Source organism: Callorhinchus milii, unplaced genomic scaffold (genome assembly GCF_018977255.1).
Source record: "Callorhinchus milii isolate IMCB2004 unplaced genomic scaffold, IMCB_Cmil_1.0 Scaffold5, whole genome shotgun sequence".
Classification (NCBI taxonomy): Eukaryota; Metazoa; Chordata; class Chondrichthyes; order Chimaeriformes; family Callorhinchidae; genus Callorhinchus; species Callorhinchus milii.
This window is the reverse complement of record NW_024704746.1, coordinates 49,396,335-49,420,301: the sequence shown is the minus strand read 5'-3', so window position 1 is coordinate 49,420,301 and position 23,967 is coordinate 49,396,335. Positions and strand designations below refer to the sequence as shown.

Below are 23,967 nucleotides of genomic sequence, written 5' to 3'. Positions count from 1 at the left end.
TTTCACACAGCGAGTTGTTCAGATCTGGAATGCATTGCCTGAAAGGGTGGTGGAAGCCGATTCAATAACAACTTTTGCTTCGCAACCACATCACTCCCACCCTCGCTCGCCTCCACTGGCTTCCCATCCCCCAGAGGATCAAATTCAAGATACTCATCCTCACCTACAAGGCCATTCATGGCCTTGCTCCCTCCTACCTCTCCGACTTATTATCCCCCTACCTACCTGCCCGTACCCTCCATTCCTCTGGCTCCAGTCTGCTCCACATCCCCCGCCCCAACCGCCCTACCATCGGTGGCCGGGCCTTCAGCCTCTCAGCCCCTAGGCTCTGGAACTCCATCCCCCAGTGCCTTCGCCGCCTCCTCCCTTTCCTCCTTCAAGGCCGGTCTCAAGACCTTTCTTTTTGACCGAGCCTTCAGCTCCCCTCTCAACTCTCTACCCCCTCCTCGCTCCCTCCCTTCCCTCCCTCACCCTGACCATTTCCCCCCTGCTCGGGTCCTGACCCAACTGTCCAGCGCCTTGGGACGTCCTCCCGACGTGAAAGGCGCTCTATAAATGGAATCTTGTTGTTATTGTTGTTTAAGAGAGAAATAGATAATTATTTGGGGAGGATAAGTTTGCAGAGCTATGGAGAGAGAGCAGGGCTGTGGGATTGATTTGGATAGTTCTTTTCAAAGAGCTGGCACAGACATGATGCGCCGAATATATCTGTACTGTATATAATTCTATGATTCTATGATATACCAACACACACAGACCACATATATACCAACTCACACACATATACCAACACAAACACACACCAGATATATAACACACACACATACACACACACCAGATATATACCAACACACCATACACACATACACAGTCATATCATATCTGCAGATTCTTTTAAAAAAAATTATATAGATTTCTGTTATAAAATAATATCTTGGGATACAGTATATAGTTTGGAACATGACATGTGCATGCGACTGCCAGGATGGTGAAAGGCGAACTGGATGGATCTTGGTCTTCTTTCGTCCAGCAATGGGTGAGAGTGGGGGAAAGGGAAGAGGGAGAGATGGGGGCAGAGGCATGTAGGGTGGAGGCCATGTAGAAGCCATGGTTGGAGGAGAGGGTGATGAAGAAGGCATGGGGCTGTGGGGGGGAGGAGGCAGCCAGGTGAATGTTATTTATACACACACACGTCATACACACACGCACGGTGTGCACAACATACTTGTCCGCAGACATCATTTCCCAAACCTACACACCATACAGGCACACCATGCATACACACACACACACCATAATGACACATCATACACACACAGACATGACCACACCAGATAGACCTAGAAAGATCTTTAAGAAAAAGACGCCATACCTTTATAAGAATTAAAGAATACAAAACTGTTTGTGTCTAGTGTTGGCTACAGTAGAGGGGCTAATTATCAAGTCTATGCCTTTACTCCCCATCATCTGAACAATGCCCAGCCCCACCCCGTCAAATACACTACTTCATTCGCTCTGGTATTTTGTGCACAGTTTTCGTAACCTCAGTCTGAAGTGACTCCAGTCCAGTCCACTCGCTTGCTCGCAAGCCCTTTCTCCAACATGTTGGAGCAAACCTCAGCGTTCATCGGCACCAGTTAAACTAATCCAAGCCAGGCTTTCACCTCTGGGCACTTCAGCCCGTAAATCCATGCACCGATGTTGCCTCTGGCATTAAAGATGGACAGTGATGGACCCCTGACCACACCTGGGCTGCTTGATGCAGATTGGACTCGCTCAGTGATGAAACCATATCCGTTCCCACATTCAGCCTACTTGTGGCACGTCACCTGGACAAATCTGGGGAGAAAAGTGGTATAGAAGAGGTGTTGAATGCCCTAACGTGCAACTTCATTGATTAGACCTGGCAGTCGCCTCCACAGCTTTATAAAAAAATAATAATTTACTCAGATTCTTTCACGTTACAACGCCTCAAAGTGCTTCACAGATCCGACTGGGGAGGTGCGGAGGGAGGTGGCGGCAAGCAACAGTCAAACAGTTCAATATTCAGGAGAGGACAATGTGGGCATCCAGTGTGTGGACGGGGCCGGGGTATTGGAAGTGGTATGTTCGGGGCAGGTCAGTAGTGTGTGGGGCGGGGGGTCAGCGAGTGTGCGGGGCAGGTCAGTGAGTGTGCGGTGCAGGTCAGTGAGTGTGCGGTGCGGGGGTTTCAGTGATTGTGCAGGGCGGGGGTTTCAGTGATTGTGCGGGGTGGGGGATCAGTGAGTATGCGGGGCGGGGGGATCAGTGAGTGTGCGAGGCGGGGGGTCAGTGAGTGTGCAGGGCGGGGGGGTCAGTGAGTGTGCGGGGCGGGGATCAGTGTGTGTTGGAGAGGTTGGTGTGTGTGGGTGGGTCTGTGAGGTGAGGGGAGGGAGGTGGCTCTTACCGATGAGCAAGGCCTGGGAGCGGCTGCGGGTCACTTTGCTGGTGGCAGTGTTGTTGTTGGCGGTGGCCTCGGCCGACCCCTTGGCGTGCGCCCGGCTGTGCTGGTCCAGTGAGCTCTTCCTGGCAAAAGCCTTGCCGCACTTGCCACACTTGTGGAGCGAGAAGGTGTCAGTGAGCCTGACCTCGGTGGTGCCGGTGACGGGGGTTTTGAGGTTGTGCGGGGAGCGTGGGCGGCGGCCGGTGCGCTCCAGTACGCTCTCGATGGGCCGGTGCACTGCCCGGGCCTCCAGCGCAGCGCTCATGCGGGCCAGGTAGCGCGGGCTCTTGCTGTGCACCACGGCCACGTGGCGGAACACATCGCGCTTGCGGCGGGTCTCGTACGGGCAAAGCGGGCAGCGGAAGAATTTGACGTACAGGCCGGTGCCGTCCGTGTGCAGCGCGATGTGCTTGGTCAGGTTCTGCCGTGACGTGAAGCGCCTCTTGCACAGCTTGCAGTACAGCTGCTTGAAGTCGAAGCCGAGGGAAAGCTTTGGGCGACGGGCCCTCCAGCCTCCGCCCCCAGCCTCTTCCCTCCCCTCTGGGGCCTTCTGCTTCCTGGCCTTCGAACCCACCTCAGACCCGGGCTCCAGCTTCAGCCTCCTGGCCTTAACCCCTAGCTCCGGGCCCGGCTTCTGCTTCCTGGCCTTCGCTCTGACTCCAGCCCCTGGCTCCTCCTTCAGCTCCAGGCCCGCTGACCCCTTAGGCTTTCGGGCCTTTGGTCCTGTTGCTTCCACAGCTGCCGCTTTCGGGCTCTCCTGCTTCACCTTGCTGCCGGACTTCCTCTCCGAGGCCACAGGTTCGGACTGGGCGGCGCAGGCCTCAGGCTCCAGCTTGGATGGGGTAGGGGTGTCGGCCACTTGGGTCAGGCCGGGCTCAAGCTTGGCTTTCAGCTCAGGCTGGGGAGTCGGGCTGATCTTGTGGACGATGATGAGATGGCGGCGCAGGGCGAGCTGCGAGCTGTACTTGCGCTTGCACAGGAGGCACCTGCAGGTGGCCAGGCTGTACTGAAGGCCTGGGGCCTGCAGCTTGAGTTGCAGCGGCTGCCCGGGTTTGGTGGCGATGTCGGGGGTGATGGAGTCTCTCCGCAGCCCGCGGTGCACCTCGTCGAAGTGGCGCCGCACGTTGGCCTTGGTGGCAAACAGCTTGTGACAAACGGGGCAGCTGCGGCCTGGGGTCAGGATCAGGCAACTGGCAAGCTGGCCCCCTCCACCGCCCTCTTCCTCGGTTCTGGCCTCCTCCCCAGCCGCTCGCTCCTCATTGTAGCCCTTGAGCTCCTCCATCCTCTTGCCATGCACCTTGCGGACGTGCCTGCGGACGCCTCGCCGGCTGGGAAAGGCCTTGCCGCACAGGCAGCAGAGCAAGTGCTGGGCGGTAACCGCAGCAACCTGCTCCGGCCCGGCCTCCTCGCTTTCTACCTCCTCCTGCAGCCGTGGGGCCTCGTCTCCCGCCTCATCCTCCATCTCCACCACCACCGTGGCCTCCTGCTCGCCAGCTGGCACCTCAGGCCCTGGACCTGGCCCGGGCGGCTCGGTTGCTGCTAGCTCAGTCTCCTGGGCCCTGGTCACTCGCTGGAAGACAGCGTTGCGATTGCTCAGGATGGGCTCCAGCTTGACTGTGTACTCCTGGTCCACCCGGGGCGGGGCAATGGCATCCAGCAGCTCCCGCAGGCTCTGGCCAGGCCTGTCCTTGGCCTCCGCAATGTCTGCCAGAGAAACACACAAATAATAACCAATGCCATTCAGTGTGGTGACCGAGCTTAACGCAACAGCCAGTGTGAGTACGACCAAGTTCTGTCCACGCACACCGCACAGCCATTATTCTTTACAATTCTTCTTGTGTTCAATATTGCACGTTTCACATCAGGACGTCCTATGAATAGCCATTCACAATCTGGGGGATTGTGAGCCAGTGAGCGAGAATCTCCCTTCTCTTTTTAAATTATGCCACAGAATCTTTAACATCCACCTGAATAGGCACAAATGGGAACCTCCGTTTAATATCTCATCCGAAGGATGCATCCGGCAACTCATCGCTCCCCTCCTGCCCCAAACCTAGTCTCTTGCGCCTAATACTTTCCAGGATTAGTTAAGCAGGATGTGACCCTCCAGGGAGAGAGTGCACATTCCATTCCAACGGTCTATCTCTGGGATTTCCATGTGTAGGTGGGATGAATGGAAATCTCAGATTGGTTTGGATACAATTACGCATGGTGATAGGTTCCACCTATCCACAAAATTGAGTAAAAACTTACACTCATGTCTATAAATTATTTAACTATTTATTTGACTTATTTTTAACTCGCTCAAGGCTGCAATTGCCAGAAATAACACACGGGAGGTTATTGAGGAAGACTGTGTGAACAAATATAGAATGGATCATGGGATGAGCCATTCAGATCATTCAGACCATCTCGGCCTGCTCCCACCTGTTTATTAACCCTTGGCAGTTCTTTCAATCCCACTTCCGGAAATTTCCCACATCCCTTAATTCCCAAGTATCTATCCAGCTCCCTTTTAAGCATCCACATTGATGCCTTCCAGAGCAGTGTGTCCCACAACACCTGGAAGTTCTCGTCCTGTCCACTTGCTTTGGGTCCCTCTACAAGAGGGAAAAGTTGTCCACTATCAACTTGCTGGATGCAATTGTCAACTCCTTTTGTTGCCGTCTGTTAAAAATCACTTTTCTATCCTATCTCTATTGGGGACCAGCCTGCCATCCTGAGATCAGCCTGGATATTCTTCAGATGTTCGATACAATTATAATCCTCACATTGTGAGTGTCAGCCTGGCTGAGGAGTAGCACTCCCATCTCGAGTCAAAAGATTGTGGGTTCCAGCCCCACATTGGGACATGATCTCAATTAGTCTAAGGCTGATACCGCAATGCGGTGCTGGGGGGGTGTCGCAATATCGGAGGTACCATCTGTCGTATAAGATGTTTAAACCAAGGTCCCATCTGCCTGTTCAGGTGGATGTTAAAGATCCCATGATACTATTCAAAAAGAGAAGGAAGTTTCTCGCTCCCGGTGTCCTGGCCAACAATTCACCAAATAAAGTTGGTTACGCACTCCATGGCTGTTTGTGGGACATTGCTGGATGCAATTGGGCTGCCACGATTGACTACACATACACTTCACAGTATATCCCGCAAAGCGCTGTGGGATGTCCTGCCGACATGAAAGGCACTATACCAAATGCAAGGATTATTATTACAGCGCCTTTGACATTGATAGGATGTCCCAAAGCACTTCAAACTATATAATGTAAAGTGCAGTAACTGTGTGTTTTGTGGGTGAACATTATCAGAAAGTAGGGGCCAGTTTTTAAACCAGGAAACTGTCTCAGTCCAAATAATAGTCTCCATGGCCCGTAAGTGTTCCCACTGCAGTTCTACGCAATATAATCAATCGATAAACAAAGCGAGACATTCAGTCAAAGACCAAAATGTGTGCACAGCCCAGGATCTGATCGATCAGTAAATAGCTGAACTTACTCTGATCCATCTTCAGGCTGGGAAAGCAATAGAACTCCTTGTGTGTGATCAGATTGGGCAATCCTCTGAAGAGGCTGCGGCAAAGCTTGCACTCAAAGATGGTGTCAACCTCCCTCAGCAAAATGTGTTTCAGCTGCATGGTTCCTGCGTGCACACGAGAGAGAGCTCACCATTCAGTCCCATTCCCATGCCTTCCCCCACCCTCCACACCCCAAGACTTTCCCCACTTCGCGCCTCCCCAAGACTTTGCGCTCCCCATAGAACCATAGAAATTTACACCGAGGAAAGCCATTCAGCTCGTGTCTGCACTAGCTCCTTTAACCAGCAATGTTTTCAGTCCCTTACCCCCCCAAGCCTTTCCCATCTATCCTTTTCCCTCGCTTATATTTTGCCTTCTCGTTCATTTAACCCATTTATGATATCTCACCAGCAAATTCGGGTCCCCTTACGCAGATATATGGAGATCTGGGGTCTGCTCTAAGTTCATACGGAGAATGTGTGACACTCACAGGCTTCCCTTGAAGGGGTGACGGGGGGTGGTGGCGGGAGCACATGGATAGTGGAATGTTTGCTGACTGACATGGAGCAGTGACGCCGTTGGGCTGTACTTTGGGGGACCTACTCCAGCAAATTCATGGGTTTATCTGAATGTTCACTAATTGATGTTCACTGATGGGAAAGGCGCTGTGTCAAGTGAAAGATTCAAAGTATTTGGTGTCGGGAGAGAAGAAGGACAGACGGATACACCTCCCCTCTCCATACCTGATCGGAAACACTCAATGATCTGCTGGATGCCGGATTTCGAGGTCGGTAGTTGTTGCTGCAACAAAGGAGGGTCTCCTGGCTCCTGGGTATAAGCTGGAGCAATAATTAGATAGACAGTTAATAAAACAAATTTTCAACTAAATATTGCTCCATGACACAGGCACTGGTCACTGTAAGCGCAGGGCCTTGAACAAAATTTCTCAGGAATGGGAGAAAGAAGATCACAAATACCTGGCTCACAACAGCCATGGTGGTGGTGCTCAGTTTGACAGTATTTGTCAGTCACCGGTGCTGCCGTTTGGGACTGTGCCTGGCATTTGCTTTCTTCACTCTCTCCTTCAGGCTGGCTGTTGTGCTAAAGGCAAAAAACACACACAAAGACTATTTCTCTGTTTTATAAACCTAACAATCCCTTGTGTCGTGCTCAGTCACTCCCACTCTGGCCTCTGATTCAGAATATCATGGGTTCAAGCCTCACGTTCCCTCCCTCCCTCCCTCCCACACACACACACACACACACAGGTGCTAAGTCACACTTAGCATATTCTCCTACCTGGTGACGTTTCCGGAGCGCTCCACTCGATCTATCCATCGTCACAAGAGACTGAGCGGGGAATTTGGGAAGATCCTGCCAATCAATCAATCAATCCATCAATCAATAGCTCACAGTCGGTGCTGATGAACCTCTTCCAATATAAGAACATTTTGATACCTCAAATAAGAAAATTAATGGTCACACAGCTACCAACTGAGCCATGAGGTGTCATGAGGTGTCAGCCTGCCTTAGCCACGTACGCTCTCACCTCGAGGTCACAATATGGTGGGTTGAAGCCCAACTTGAGGACTTTAAGCTCACAGCGCAGAGCTTCGGATCAGATCGAGGTTCTGTCTGTACCTTTTCAGGTGGACTTTAAAGATCCCTCGGCCTGCACATTAGTGCAGCATGCGACTACCAGGATGGTAGAAGGTAAAGTAGATGGACCTTGGTCTTTTATCATTAGCAAATCCTATGTTCCCAATAATAATAATCGTTGCATTTGATTTAGAGCCTCATCACATTTTCGAGACGTCTCAAAGCGCTTCACAGAATGTACTGTAAAGTGAATCGACTATGTTGTGGGCAAAATACGGCAGCCAATTGCACACAACAGTGTCCCACGAGCAGTGAACTACATGTACCGTACATGAAACAAGAAAAATTGTGCTCAAATTTGGACAGCAAGCAGACAGGTGTCTGACCCCCCTCAGTGGTCTTACACAGTCACTACACTTGATGGGAATTCCTGGCGAGCTACTTTGAGCCAATTCGAATTGAAAAGAGCCTGCAACAAATTCAAGCGTTGCTCCCTCACCTCCATTTGCAATACTCATAATCTCCACTGGAGGGAGCCGTCCACCCGTCCAATAAAATGGTCTCCTCTCAACCTCAATGCAAAACAGCAAAAACTTTCATTTATTTAATGATAATCCTTGCATTTGTCATAGTGCCTTATCACTTTATTGAGACGTCTCAAAGCGCTTCACAGCATGTGCTGTAAAGTGTATTGACTGTGTATTTTTATGGGCATAATGCGGCAGTCAATTGTGCACAGCAGTGTCCCTCAGCGGTGGATTTCACACAGGGTAGTGCCTTGGAGCACTCGGCACACATCCTTGCAGCCCCCCCCCCCCACACTTAAAACTTAACATGATCTTTTCCTCCTATTGGAAAAGAGAAGGGATTTTCTCTCTCCCGGTGTCCGGGCTGACAACACCCCCAAATAAAAACTGGTTATTCACTTCATAGAGCAAGGGGCAGTGGAAAAGGGATCGAAGGGATTGTGAGAAGGGGATGGAGAGCTGGGGGTGGCTGAAGCGTTGGTAGGAGGGGGTGCAGGGAGCGAAGGCTATCTGTACTTCACACTTAACGATCCCTGCCCCTCTCTCTCCCCTCCTTTTCTCTCTCTCGCTCATCAACTTTAACATGCGCCTGTGATAAACTGTTGAACAAACCCAATCCCCCAGCTGTGGAATGAACCCAGTTTAACTCAGCCTCTCAGTCTGCGGCAAGTTAGTCAATGAGCTTGTGAATCCAAAGGAAACAGGTGGAGATCCCGACACAGGCTCCTCTCTTTCCTTCCCCCGGTCTTTAACACCAATTGTCTGCTTTCTCCCTCAGAGTCAGGACTATAATGGGACATGCCCAGCAAAAGGCTCAGTGTAATTCAATCAAGTTCCACTCGCGCATTGTTACTGACAAGAACACAAGATGAGGAATAAAGCCCACAGAGACCTGGCCCTCTGCATGCCGTGCCACACCCCAAAAAGTAAAACGTGGGGGTCTTATTCATGTAATAAAGGTGGATTTAAAGAGTGGGGACACGGTGGGGGGGTTGTGGACAATGAAACTCAGCGTTTCTGCTGCTTAGACATTTTCATGATTAATCAAACGGCTGTTCTTTCTCATACCGGCACAGACGGGGAGTGAGAGACCAGCACACATTACTATTTTGTGACTGCTTCATCCCCATCTCACTGACCCCCACCTTCCTCCCTTATCTCCCCCTCCCCCTTACCGGAAATCCCTGCTAGTCTTACGCTTCATGTGTCAGCCTGGCTCAGTCGCGCCTTTGAGTCAAAGGGTTGTGAGGTAAAGCTCCCCGACAGAGGCTGTGAGTTCACAGTTCTGACTGACTACAGCTTTATCAGAGGCTCCATCCTTTAGGTGAGCTATCAAACCGAGGCCCCGGGGGTGCCCGTTCAGGTAGACGTTAAAGATCCTGTGGTGCTATTAGAAAAGAGAAGGGAGTTTCTCCCTCCCAGCATCCTGGCCGACAATCCTCCAGATTAAATTAGTCACTCATTCCATAGTTGTTAGTGGGACGATGCTGGGTGCAAACTGGCTGCTGTGTTCACCTGCGAAATACTCGGTGACTGCACTTTACAGAACCGTTACAAAGCGCTACAAGATGTTTCAACATTTGAAGTACGGAATTAAATGTGAGGTTATTGTTATTAATAATATTTACACTTGATATAATAATAATCCTTGCATTTGATATAGCGCCTTATCAAGTCTTCGAGATGTCTCAAAGCGCTTCACAGAATATACTGTAAAGTGAATTGACTGTGTATTTTGTGGGCGAATTGTTATTCTAGCTCTTGTTAAGATGCCCCAATCGCTGCATGGGTAAAGGCCTGAGCCAGCAAGAGTAATGACACAAAACTAAAACTTTCTCAAAACCAGTCCTCTCAGTTTGTCAGAGCTCAAAAATACACAGCTCTCTCTGGTTTTCTCTCTCTTTTTCCAATCCCACACCCACCCCCGCACCACCACTTCCCACACCCGCCTCCCTTCCTCTGACAGAAAGCAGTGCTGTATAATCGCGGCCCATTATCTGGTCCTGTATATCAAAGGGTCAACTGTGGGCAAAGCGCTTTTGTGCCAGTTGTCACTGTCTGAATAATTGGGGGAACAGAAACAGAGCTGTGTGCTTGAAAGCAGGTGTATGTACAGCACTGTACTACGAGCAGACGCTGATGTGGACCCGCAGAACAAGAACACCTCAGCTCTGAGCTCTGTGCCAACTTCCTATGGTTAATGTGAAACTAGGCCACATTTACAGCGACCTGTTTTTATTGTTTCTTGCTATTTAAAACTTCGCTGGAGCTGAGAAGTTTGAGGGGCGACCTGATCGATGGATTGTTGCTGAGATCACACAAGGGCAAATTGGAATCAAAGGGGAGGTTAGAAAAACCCTGTCTCTTGACATTCTGTGGGAATGTGGGAGTCTCGGTCACAAACTGAAGGCAACACAGAGCCTGTTAATGCTTGTGAAAGAGACTTGGGTGGAGGTTTGATGTGGAGGGAATTTAAAGGGTGTGAGCGAGGGGGACAGAGCAGGAGAGTGGCGTTAGACTGAGATGTTAAACCCGGGTCCCGCCTGTGCCCGTTCAGGTGTTAAAGATACCACGGTGATTTGGAAAACAGAAAGGAGTTTGTCACTCCTAGTATCCTGGCCAACAATCCACCAGATAAGATTGTTCACTCACTTCATGGCTATTTGCGAGACATTGCTTTGCATTAAACGGCAGCTGCATTTGACTACAAATACACAGTCACTGCACTTCACAGTTAAATCCTACGAAGTGGTTTTAGATATTGCAACAACGTGATGAGGTGCTGTATCAAATGCAAAGACTGCTCTGAATATTTTTTAAAAAATAGTAAAGGCTGCAACCGTCTGTACGCAAGTGTGTGCGCGGGCGGGGTGGGGGTGCGCGGAAAACAAAAAAGAAGAAAGGCGGCACAGGCATTGTGGGCTGGATGGACAGGGATGGGGAGGTTTTAGGAAGGTGTTTTGCCCAGAAAATACAGTCAATTCACTTTACATGACAAGGCGCTATATCAATTGCGAGGATTATTATTAGAAAGCACAACGCAAAAGCAGCGGTTGCTCCAGTCGGGTTCAATTAGTGACTGAAGAGTTCAGCGGCATGAGGTGGGTTCTGAATCAAACCCGAGCGTAACTTACAGAAGGCAGCAAGTACGGCCAAGAGCCATGTGATAGGAAGATGTTTCTCAGAGTGTCCGGACCTCTTTCTCTCCCTCCCTCCCTCCCTCTCTCTCTCTCTCTCTCTCTCTCTCCCCCCTGCCTCTCTCTGCGAGCCATTCCTGGCAGGACACAGATGCTCTTTTGAATAGACGCAACACTGCGTGCCAAGGCTGAAGGCACAAGACAATGACAGCCGTGCATGGAGCACACAGCGGCTGGAACGAGTGCAGGTGTAAAAGCCGTCAAATAATACTCGCATAATTAGTTTGTTTTGTGTACACTTTTCAAGCTCACAGTCCCCAGCGCTCACAATGAGAAACCCACTAACTCTGAGTGTGCGCTGTGGTGGGGGAGGAAATCCCAATTCAGCTGCTGCCTGAGCTCCTCACACTGGGAGCTTCAAGCTCGGAAGATTTAGCTATTTCACTGAAAGACAACTATGGGCACAAGAAAGGAATTTCCACTACTTTTTAAAAGTGCTTTATTGAGCACGTTTCAGCCTCTTTCTCCTTACTCTGCTTCACAACGCCCGCCAGCCCCCCTCCACCTCTCCCCCACACAAACACCACTCTCACATACATGCCACTCTCTCACACACACGCGCACACATGCACACACCCGCATGCAACACTCCACTCTTTCACGCACACACCACTCTCAGATACACACACGCACGATTCACATACATGCCACTTCACTCACACATGTGCGACTCGCAAACACACACGCCACCCACCCACGCATCACCCACACACTCACACCCTACTCTCACTTTCTCACACATGCCACTCCTGGTGGCCAGCTCGCATCACTCCCTACTTTTTTCATACTGGGGAAAATTGAAAAGATCACCAGAGGACATGGCACGGGGGTGGGGGGGTGTGGGTGGGGGGGTTCGCGAAGAAAGGGTTTCGCAGGGGCCAAGAGATGACCCGGGCATTTAAAAAAGAAAAAAAAATGGAAAAGCAGAGGATGGGGATTAAAGGGAATGGGGGAAAACAGAGAATTGGGTTTAGGATGAACAATTTCTTCAGGAGCAAACACTTTTAGGAAAAAATGTGACTCTGCCTTGGCACTGATTTCTGTGGTTCTCGAAGGTTATGGGTTCAAGCCCCACAGTCGGGATTTAGATTCACGTAGTTTAAGCTGACTTCCAACGCAGCGCTGCATTGTCAGAGGCGCTGCCCTTCGGATGACACATTAAACTGAGTGGGTGTTAAAGAGCCCATGGCACTATTGGTAAAGCGTAGTGAGTTTCTCTCTCCCTGTGTTCTGGCCGACAATCCCCCAAATAAAGTCATCACTTCACGACTGTTTGTGGGACACTCCTGTGCGCAAACTGGCTGCCGCTTTTTGCCCACGCAGTACACAGTCACTGCACTTTACAGTATATCCTGTGAAGCGCTCAGATGTCTCAACAAAGTGATGAAGCACTATATCAAACACAAAGATTATTATATTACTACCATTAATACAGAATTCCCAACCGATGGATGGTTTGAAGTCTGCAGACATGGCATTCCGGAACACAGCCTTATTATTACTAAGAAGATCCATCTTACTATCACCACCCTTGTAAACAACCAAAAAACTATCCAAGATGTATCTATGTTGCAAGACCTGTATTGAATGCAAGGATTGATATTATTCATGACAGAAATGCTCTACAAGGCCCTGATCTGCAACCGCCTATCACACATTCCACTGCCCTTCTTGCAACGCTGGCAGAACAACAATATATTGCATTTACATAGTACCTTTCATATCAGAAAGTCATCCCAAGGCACTGGATCATTAAGGGCTTGCACCCGAACTGGGGCTTGGAATCTGGATGGGTGGAGGGTAGTGGGGGTGGGAGGGTGCCCAAAAGCACAATCTGGGAGGTGGGGGGGGGGGCGGTGAGAGGGTTACAGAAAACACGATCAATGAAGAAAGGCTTAAGAGTCGGGCCTTGAAGGAGGCAAGGGAGGGGGCGAAGCATTAATTGCAATCCCCTCCCTTAATGCTGTCGTGCCACTTTTATTATCTAATGAAAGCAATGACTGTAACATCTATCTCTGCCCTGCGCGCACTTTTGTCCGCTTGTTAAGTGACGTTACAGTAAAAAGCCACCTTTTTTGCATATCACTAAATAGTTCCTTGTGAATGGAAGAGCAATTCAAAACTTCACTGAGCTTCCCTGCAGAGATGATACAAACAGGGAGTTAATTAGCTATGAGAGAGGAAGAGAGGGTGGTGGGGGGGTGGGGGTTAGAAGCTTACAAAGGCACATACCTAGGATGGCTGGAACCATGAAGCTGAATTCACAGGACTCCTAAAAGAGTATTAAGTTCCAGCACTTTTTTTCTTTAGTAAGTTCGCCCACCAAACACACAGTCACTCCACTTCACAGTAAATCATGTTGAGCACTTTGGGATGTCATTATTATTTTTATTGTTAATGACTATCAGTAAAATTGCATAATAACAATCCTTGCATTTGATATAGCGTTACATCTTCAAGACGTCTCAAAGCGCTTCATAGAATATACTGTAAAGTGTAGTGACTATTTTATGGGTGAAGTGCGGCATCCAATTGCGAACAACAGTGTCTCATAAACAGTCATGGATTGAGTGACCAACTTTTTTAAAAAAAGGGATTATTATCACCCAGAAAATGACTAACAGTAAGTTGCTACTTACTGCTAGGTAAACAGAGGAAAGAAACCTGAAGCAACAAACTAATGTTGTTGCTAATATGTGACTGTCAGCAATAGAGCAGAGCTTTCTGTGGTCAATATATAAACTGATGCTAGCAGGAATTTGAAAACAAAATGTAAAGCTGCAACTTGTAATGACAGCAAGAGAAAGAAACCTTTCTTACAAAGGAAGCAGTTGATATAATTATGGTGCTTCTCTAATTCCTGCAGGGTCAAACTCAATCTAATAGTTTAGATAGAAGCCCACGGTACTAAAGGGACAGTGGCAGCATGGATACAAAACTGACTGGGAGACAGAAAGCCGAGTGTGGTGGTGAACAGTTGCTTTTCTGACTGGAGGTATACAGTGCTGTCCCCCAGGGGTCGGTATTGGTACCACTGCTCTTTTTAATTATATAAATGACCTGAACTTGGGTATAGGAATACAATTTCCAAGTTTGTAGATGACACAAAGCTAGGATGAGTAGTAAACGGTGAGGAGTATAGTAGCAGACTCCAAGAGGACATAGCCATACTGGTAAAATGGGCAGACACGTGGCAGACGAAATTTGATGTGGAGAAATGCGAAGTTTGGATTTTGGGAGGAAGCATAAGAAGAGACAGCATAAGCTTAGTGGTACAATCTGAAAGGGGTTGAAGGAACAGAGAGACCTGGGGGTTCATATAAATACATTTTTGAAGGTGGCAGGACAGGTAGATAAAGCTGTTAAAAAAGCATACGGGATAATAGGCTTTATAAATAAGGCCATAGAATAGAAAAGTCAGGAAGTTATGATGAACCTTTATAAAACACAGGTTAAGCCTCAGCTAGAGTACTGTGTTCAGTTCTGGGCACCACACTTTAGGAAGGATGTCAAGGCATTGGAGAGGGTGCAAGGGAGGTTTACCACGATGGTACCGGAATCAGGGACTTCAGTTATGAGGAGAGGCTAGAGAAGCTAGGATTATTCGCCTTGGAGCATAGAAGGTTAAAAGGAGATTAATAGAAGCTTTCAAAATTATGAGGGGATTCGATAGGTGAACAAGGACAAACTATTTCCACTGGCGGGTGGGTCGATAACCCGAGGACACCGATTTAAAATAGTTCTTAAAAGAAACAGTGGGGAGGTGAGGAGTAATTTTTTCACACAGTGAGTTGTTCAGATCTGGAAAGCATTGCCTGAAAGGGTGGTGGAAGCCGTTCGATAACAACTTTTAAGAGAGAAATAGATAATTATTTGGGGAGGACAAGTTTGCAGGACTATGGGGAGAGAGCAGGGGAGTGGGATTGAATTGGATAGTTCTTTTAAAAAAGCCGGCAGAGACACGATTAGCCGAATGGCCTCCTTCTGTGCTGTATAATTCTATGATTCTATTCATGGTATGTATATTGAGTAGAAATATAAATATAGTATCAATTAAAGTTAGACGCCAATAAATCCCTTCATACACTTCCTCCCTCCTCCCAACCTCTCCCTCTCCAGCCTAACTCTCCTGCTCGCTCCCCTACCCCAATGGTCCAGTAAACTGGGTGTATTTCTGCTCCATTCCTCTTCTACCCCCAAAAAAAATTAGAGACGTAGCTCAGGATTACGTCTATGCTACACAGTCACTGTACTTTACAGTGAATTCTGCAAAGCACTCTGAGGCCTTGTCCTCAGGCATCAAACACGAGGACTATTACTATTATCCTTGCATTTTTTACCGGGTAGAGAATAGCTTTCACATACACACACACACTATATGAGATGTGAAACTGCTACTGCCTAGATTTAGTGTCAAAAAATACAGCAATTGTCATTCAAAGCCAATGGAGTGTTGTCGCTCTTTACCGCTAAGCCGGTCACAAATCTACCCATACTTCTAATTTTTATGCAATCTCAAATGTTTTTCACCCCCTCCCCAACTCGTCAAGACAACAGACTCCACACGTCCTCCCATGACAGACCAATTTTATCTGGTGGATTGTTGGCCAGGGAGACCGGGAGAAAGCAAGGGAGCACTGCATTGCCAAAGGTGCCGTCCTTTGGATGAGACGTTAAACTGAGCTCCCATCTGTGCCTGTTCGGGTAGGTGTCAAGGATCCTGCGGAAGTATTCAAAAAAGAGAAGGGAGTTTCTCTCTCCCAGTATCCTGGCTGGCAACCCCCTAGGTGAAATGGGTCATTCGCTGCATGGCTGTTTGCTTCAGTGCGTGAAGGGCGCTATACAAATGCAAGTTTTTGTTGATGTTTATGGGACATTGCTGTGCGGTAATTCGCTACCAAGTTCACATACATCGAGCCTGGCACATTGGCAGGTCTTGGAAGGGCAGACCAGTCACTGGGGGTAAGGACTCTTCCACTCGGTTCCCATTAACCCTGCAAGCCAAAGCAGTAATGGATAGGGTGGTCCTAGCTGAACAGCAGCAGGAAGCTTGTCAGTCAATGGCAAGCTGTGCAGTTTTAGCTAGTTAAGACTTCAGCAGCACCCCAATGCCCACCCTAGTGTCCCCCAAGCCATAGCTGCTGCCAACCTGTACATAATACTCTCCAGATTTAGGTAAGCAGGGTGAGTCCCTCCAGGGAGAGTTTGCATTCCTTTCCAGCCACGAAAATTTCTGTGTACACGTCACTCACATGTGGATCGTGGATAGTCACAGTACTAGGCTTCCATAGGTCATACACAGGCTGACCAAAAAAAAGTGTCAGCGTTGGTAATGGCAAGCTGCATTCTTGCACTGTTAGGGTTTATCACCTCAGCGAAACATTTCGAATGCATGTTACAGTGATTACAGTGAAGTGCAGCGTCTGCTCTCACAGGAAACCACAGCAGACATTTAGCACACAGAGATATGAAGACGTTAGCACAGGGTAATGATCCCAAACATGACACAACACCACTCATTTCCTTTTTAGTCACCAGGTGTCTGTCTGACACGCAGAAACCCATCACAGTGATCAGCCTGTTGTTTGACACACGCGGAAACCCATCACCATGATCAACCTGTTGTCTGACACACGCGGAAACCCATCACCATGATCAGCCTGTTGTCTGACACACAGAAACCCATCACTTTGATCAGCTGGGTGTCTGACACACACAGAAACCCATCACTTTGATCAGCTGGGTGTCTGACACACACAGAAACCCATCACAGTGATCAGCTGGTGTCTGACATACACAGAAACCCATCACAGTGATCAGTCAGGTATGTGACATACACAGAAATCCTTCAGCTGGGTGTCTGATACACATGGTAAACCATCACTGAATTTAAGAATCTCCACACCAGTTCCAAATATGTATGCTACTGACACAGGAAAAAATATGATCTGAGAGGGAATATGCATTCTCTCCTGGAGAGTATTGGGCGCAGGTTGGCAAGTACCAAGGCTTGGGGACTCCAGGGCACTGCTGATGATAGCACAGCCAGCCTGGCTCATCTGCAAGACTTGGAGGGGCAAACCAGCCTCTGGGGGCAGGGACTCTTCCCACTCAGCTGCAATCCAAACCCCTAATGGATGAACACAACTGATTGAGTTTAAACAGCTAAAAACACCTAGCTTGCCATTAAGAGCCCTTTCCGGTAAGCTTCCAGCTGCTTGTCCAGCAAGGACCACTATCCATTAGGGCTTTGGCTTGCAGGAGCTGAGTGGGAGGATTCCTTGCACCCAGTGACTTGTTTGCCCTTCCAAATCCTGCCGATGAACCAGATCGAGCTGGGAGTAGCGGGGTCCTGGAATATTTCGGACCCTTCTGGTTCAGGAACCGGACAAGACATCGTCCATCACACAAGATTGATTAGACGTGTACAAGATGGGATAGATTAGACGTCTACAAGATATATACAGGGTGACCAAAAAGTCTTATTTTTTAATTACTCAATTTCTTTAAGACTTATTAGACATTGTAATGGTTTCATCACTTTTTGGTCACCCTGTATACATACAAAATGTAATATTATGCAGAATAACAATTTGAACATTTGAAACAGTGCCGTCCAAGTTGAGAAGACGTCTCAAAGCGCTGCACAGGGTGTCCTAAAAAAGTGCAGCGTATGTGTATTTTGTAGGTGCACACAACAACATAATTGCTCCTATGTATCCAAAAAGGGAAAGTATTTTTCATTAAAGAAAGTTCTGCTTTAAACTCCAACCACTTCTCCCAAGGGAGGCAGAGTGGTGAGGGTGGGTGCGCGGGGGAGGAGAGGCACTTTCAGTGCATCAGAAACACTCCCAAACAAAACTCAGTCACCACGCTTTACAGTGAATGCCCCGAAGCGCCTTGAGACGTTTTCCCAGTGTGAAAGGCGCTGTATCAAGTGCAAAGAACATGGAGTCCTGTAGCTCAGTGGTTAGAGCACTCACTTTACAAGCGAGAGACCTGAGTTCAATTCCAGGCAGAGGGCGAAACCTTGGGCAAGTTTCCTTACTCCACACCCCTAATAATAATCCCTCCAAAAACCAAAAAAAAATAATAAATTGGTCATTTTCAATCTACGACTGTTTGTGGGACATTGCTGTGCGCGATTGGCTGCCGCGTTCGCCCACAGATATACAGTCAATCCACTTTACAGTGTGCTCTGCGAAGCGCTTTGGGACGCGAAAATGCGAGGATGATTATAAAGAAAGATTCTTTTATTGCTGTCCACATCTTGTGGCTTTGAATCCTGCACACAAGACCACTGGATTGGAGAGCAAGCTGGTGGGGGTCGTGCCTTGGCTGAATGGGAAAGGTTTCAGGTGAGCTCACAGCACCCAGTGAAGCTCTCGCACACCAGACAGGGGAGGGCTGCAGTGCACCTCTCAGCAGAGCCGGGGAGCTCCTGCCCTGACGCAGAGCGCAGGAAGCCTTGGATGGGAAACGTGCTTCTTCTCGCACTCCTCACTCCTCACTCCCCCCCCCCCCCAACCCACTCCCTCTGCCCCTCTCCGCACAAGGCGACGAAGCAGATAAGAGAGAGACAAGGTGGGAGGGAGGGAGGGTGGGGGGGGGGGTTGCAAAAGGGTTAAAAAAAATAACGCAACTCAAAACTCTCACTGAGCTCATGCAAAACCCGCAGACAATACAATTCACGCCAAACCCCCCACTCACACTCACACACACACACACTCACTCACACACTCACTCACACAGGAGAGGCTGTTCCGTGCAGTTGTGCACAGGGAGGAAAAGGCGCAAAGACCTGGTTTGCTGTGGGGGTTTCTCCAGCGCACACACTCCGCGCTCCCACCACCCGCGGCCACACAGCGCAGCCCCGACACTGCCGCCGCTGCTCTCACAACGCTTTCCAACCCTCTCACTGAGAGCCGCGCGGCGCTCACTGTCCCTCTCTCTGCACTTCTGCACCAACCACCAACTCCCTGCGCCCCCACCCCACTGGCCACCCCCCACCCCACTGGCCACCCCCCACCCCACTGGCCACCCCCCACCCCACTGGCCAGCCCCCAGCCTCCAGCCCACTGGTCAGCCCCCAGCCCACTGGCCAGCCCCCAGCCCCCACCCCACTGGCCAGCCCCCAGCCCCCACCCCACTGGCCAGCCCCCAGCCCACTGGCCAGCCCCCACCCCACTGGCCAGCCCCCAGCCCCCACCCCACTGGCCAGCCCCCAGCCCCCACCCCACTGGCCAGCCCCCAGCCCCCACCCCACTGGCCAGCCCCCACCCCACTGGCCAGCCCCCAGCCCACTGGCCAGCCTCCAGCCCACTGGTCAGCCCCCAGCCCACTGGCCAGCCCAGCCCCACCCCACTGGCCAGCCCAGCCCCCACCCACTGGCCAGCCCCCAGCCCACTGGCCAGGCCCCAGCCCCACCCCACTGGCCAGTCCCCAGCCCACTGGCCAGCCCCCAGCCCACTGGCCAGCCCCCACCCCACTGGCCAGCCCAGCCCCCACCCCACTGGCCAGCCCAGCCCCCACCCCACTGGCTAGCCCACCCCCCAGCCCACTGGCCAACCCAGCCCCCAGCCCACTGGCCAGCCCAGCGTAGCACAACCCCCAGCCCACTGGTCCCCAACCCTCTGCACTGCCCAGCCCACTGGCCTGCACAGCCCGACAACAACAAATCACATTTGTATTGCACCTTTCACATCAGGAGCAGGTCCCAAAGTGCTGAACAGTCAGGGATCGCACCTGAGCTGGTGGTTGGGATCAGGAGGGGTGAAGTGCAAGGAGGGTAGGGGGGAAGGTAGGGGTAGGAGGGTACTGAAGGCACAGTCGAAGAGGAGGGTCTTGAGACGGGTCTTGGGAGTTGGGGGTGGGTGTCGGGGTGGGGGGTATCGTGGGGGGGAGTGCGGAGGGTGATGGGGGAAGTTGGGAGTTGTTGGGGGGAGAGTGTCGGGGGGGAGTTGGGGGTGGGTGTCGGAGGGGAGTTTGGGGGGACTGGGTATGGGGGGGATTGGGAGTGGGTATCAGTCTTGGCTTGATGTTACAGCACCAATGCTCTGGGGGGCGCTGTTTACGAATATGTGGGAAGGATTGAGAGTTTTCACGAGTGCGAAACTCAAGTTTCACTTATTTTGCTCATCATCGTCAGCAATCTCATTGGTTTTGTTAAAGTTTATTGTTAAATTCCTACCTGAATATCCTCTCCCCCACCCCAAATACACCTCCTCAATACCCCCACACACCAAATACTAATCCATTACCCCCACACCATACACCCCTCCCCACAGCAAATACCCCTCCCCAATACACAACAAAATTACATTTGTACAATGCCTTCACATCGGGAGGACTCCCCAAAGCGCTGGACAATCAGTGTTTCAGACCCGAGCTGGGGGTCGGGATCGAGGAGGGTGGAGGGCGGAAGGAGGGTGACCCAAGGCACGGGCGAAGAGGAGGGTCTTGAAGGAGGCGAAGCGGAGAGATTGCCGGGTGGAGTTCCAGAGGGTGGAGGCAGAGTGGCAGAAGGCCAGTCTGCTAATGGTGGGGTGGGCGAAGCAGGGGACATGAAACAGGCCAGAGCCTGCTGAGAGGAGGGAGCGAGCGGGTTGGTAGGGAGTTAGAAGGTCGCAGAGATAGGGGAGAGCAAGGCAATGGAGGGCTTTGAAGGTGAGGATCAGGATCTTGAACTGTATCCTCTGTGTAATGGGAAGCCAGTGGAATCGGGCGAGGATGGTCAATACCCCCCCATGCCATATACTCTCCCCCACGCACACACATCCTTGCGCCTCCCTCAACCCAAATAAGCCTCCCCAATACACACCACACCAAACCCTCCTCCCCCACACCAAACACCGTCCTTCAGATGAGACGTTAAACCGAGGTTCCATCTGCCTGTTCAGGTGGATGTTAAAACATCCAGTGACATTATTCAAAAAAGGGGAGTTTATCTCTCCTGGTGTCCTGGCCAATAATCCCCAAAATAAAATTGGTCACTTGCTATATGGCTGTGTGTGGGGCATTAGTCTGCATAACCTGGCTGCTGCGTTTGCCCGCAAAATACACAGTCACTACACTTTACAGTAAATCCTGTGAAGTGCTGACATGTCTCAACTACGTGACAAAGTGTGAATCCAATGTAAGGATTATTATTTCCCCTCCCCCAATTCGCCACACATCAAAGACCCCCCCTCCCCCCAACACACACAACCACTACCAGCAAAATATATCTCACGTTTAGAATAATCTCTTTTTCTCCTTCCATCCAAACATTGGGGACATGAACAAAAGGGGCAAGATTAAAAGTTGACCCAAGGCAATGGAGGGTCGATGGTGACTGATATCCCCCTCCCTCCCCCCCCATAAATAAATCAGATGGAGTGGGGGGGGGGGGGGGGGGTGTGGAGAGAGAGGGAAAGTCGTGGGATTTGGAAAAGCCTCACTGAAAGGGGACTGACAAACCCAGATTGTTTCACACAAGAGAAAGAGATCAGAGGCGAAGGGTTGTGCTTATTATTAACAGGAATCCTTTGTATGTGAGATATTACAGTTTGCACTGGTGGTGTGTGTGTGTGTGTGGGGGGGGGGGGGGGGGGTGGGGGGTAATAGAAAAAAAAAGGTTGCAGGTGGCTGGAGAGTGGTGGGGGGGGGGGGGGGGACGGACGACGACAGTGCTGTAAATCCAAAAAAGAAAATGAGTTGCATTTCATGAGAGAGAGAGACACACAGTGAGATTTCGTCTGACAGTGCGTTTTTTTTTCCTGCAACATTGCAAAGCAAAAGGGGGGTTGTGATGTGGAGTGAGGGTTAGGGATGGGGGGGGGGGTGGGAGGGTGTTGCTGAGAGGGGAGGGGGGCAGTCGGCTGTGTGTGTGTGTGTGTGTGTGTGTGTGCGGCCCCGGGCGGCTGTGGGTGCGCTGTGCCGGTGCCCGGCCCCTGGCGCACGGCACTGTGTGGATGACCACAGTCAGTGTGTGCGGATGTATGTGTGTCTTCGCCTGTGTGTGTTTTACGCGTTTTTCGCTCCAGCCCCCGGGCACCCCTGGGCGGCCCTGGGCGGCCCTGGGAGAGCCGGGGGGGGCCGGGGGGGGAGAGTGAGGGGCAGCCTCCCCTCTGGAAACCCCGCTGCACAAGGCGCAGGGAGGGCGGGCGGGAGGGAGGGACGGAGGGAGGGAGAGACCCGCAGCGAGTGATGTGGATCAAGGCGCAGTGAGCGAGTGCGGGATGGAAGCTCTCTCTCTCCCTCTCCACTCCGCACACAGTTACACGCGCGCAGACACTTGTGCTCAGAGCCTCAGCCCCTCTCCGGGTCCCTCTCTCCCCCTCTCTCCCCCCTCTCTGCTCTGTCTCTGTCTTCCCCGCTCTGTGCTCCTCTCCTCTGTCACTCTCCCCCTCTCCTCTCTGCCCCTTTCTTCTATCTCTACCCCTACCCTTTCCTCCTCTCCCTCTGCCCCTCTCTCCCCCCTTCTTTCCCTCTCTCTCTCTCTCTCTCTCCTCCCTTTGCCCCTCTCCCTCCCTCCTCCCTCCCTCCCTCCCTCCCTCCCCTCCCTCTCCCTCAGTCTCCGCTCACAAACACAAGTGAGAGCGCAACAGAGACGGGTTTGGGGCGCCATTTTCTGCAAACGCAGCCGACTGCGGAAATCCAAAAAGCTTTGAACTTCTTCTTGGCACAAAGTGCTCTAGGCCCGAACTCCCTGTCCCCCCCGACCCCCCACCCCGACCCCCACCCCACCCCCTCCCCACCCACCATCCCCCCCCGACCCCGGACACCCCTGCGAGCCGCCCGCAGTGTGGCCTCACCTGGGCTGAGAGCGAGGATTGCGATGCGCTGTGGTCAGGGCGCCGCACCGCACCGCACCGCACCGGCTCTGGTGCCGACTTCTCCGCTCCTTCGTTCCTCTCTTTCTTTCTCTCTCTCTCTCTCTCTGTGTGTGTTGTGTGTGTGTGTGGAGAGCTTAACGCAGCTCCTTCCCCCCCCCCCCCTCTCTCCCCTCCCTCCCCTCTTGTTCCTCTTGTCTCTGTTCTTTTGCGGCCAGAGACCAGAGAGAGAGAGAAAGAGAGAAAGAAAGAGAGAGAGAGAGAGAGAGAGACGCGCAGAGATCTCAGTGCGTCTGAACCCTTCCCTTCTGCCAAAAGTGGGGCAGGGAATGGTCGAGGTTCTTTGTCACACACACACACACGCACTCACACACACGCACACACTCACTCACACTCCGCTACCTTGCCTTACGCAGAGAGAGAGAGAGAGAGAGAGATCAGCAGCTCAGGACGCACTGCGTTGACATAGCCATGCACACAGTTAGGTCAAAGTCCAACTCCAACCCACCAACATTTCTCCTCTTCTCTGCTCCCCAGTTTGGGGTTTCCAGTTTCTTTCCCCCATCCCCACCCCCTTCACTTCCCGCAAAATAACTTTTTTGTTTCCAAAAAAAAAAACGTTTGGGGAAAACAAAACTTTTCCCTTCGGATCAGCACGATGCAAAGGGAGTCAGTGCATTGCAACCCTGGCAGGTTCTTCTCTCTTTCTCTTTGCTTTTTGTGGAATGAAGACATTTAAGTTCCCTCAAACCTCCTCTTCGCGCACTTGTCACGTCGGAAGCATCTGCCAGGGATTTGCCTGGAAATGCGTTGTGTCCGGTGGCGTGCTCACAAGCCAGTGTTTTGCCAGAGGCTCCT

At 51.0% G+C, this 23,967-nt stretch overlaps 1 protein-coding gene across 4 annotated transcripts; it reads right to left on the bottom strand.

Moving 5' to 3' along the window:
• Positions 1 to 1,351: 1,351 nt before the first annotated feature.
• On the bottom strand, positions 1,352 to 23,666 carry znf800a (zinc finger protein 800a). 4 transcript variants are annotated; one of them, XM_007898573.2, is made up of 7 exons: positions 23,618 to 23,666; positions 7,273 to 7,347; positions 6,951 to 7,074; positions 6,717 to 6,812; positions 5,955 to 6,098; positions 2,426 to 4,165; positions 1,352 to 1,839 (listed from the first exon to the last, which is right to left on the bottom strand). In XM_007898573.2, the coding sequence occupies exons 1-7, from the start codon at positions 23,621 to 23,623 to the stop codon at positions 1,826 to 1,828; spliced, it is 2,199 nt and encodes a 732-aa protein (XP_007896764.2). In that variant the 5' UTR covers positions 23,624 to 23,666; the 3' UTR covers positions 1,352 to 1,825. The 4 variants fall into 4 exon arrangements, with proteins under 4 accessions (XP_007896764.2, XP_042191415.1, XP_042191416.1 ...); XM_042335481.1 differs by lacking the exon at positions 23,618 to 23,666 and adding an exon at positions 23,092 to 23,199; XM_042335482.1 differs by lacking the exon at positions 23,618 to 23,666 and adding an exon at positions 19,045 to 19,059.
• Between the last annotated feature and the right edge of the window lie 301 nt (positions 23,667 to 23,967).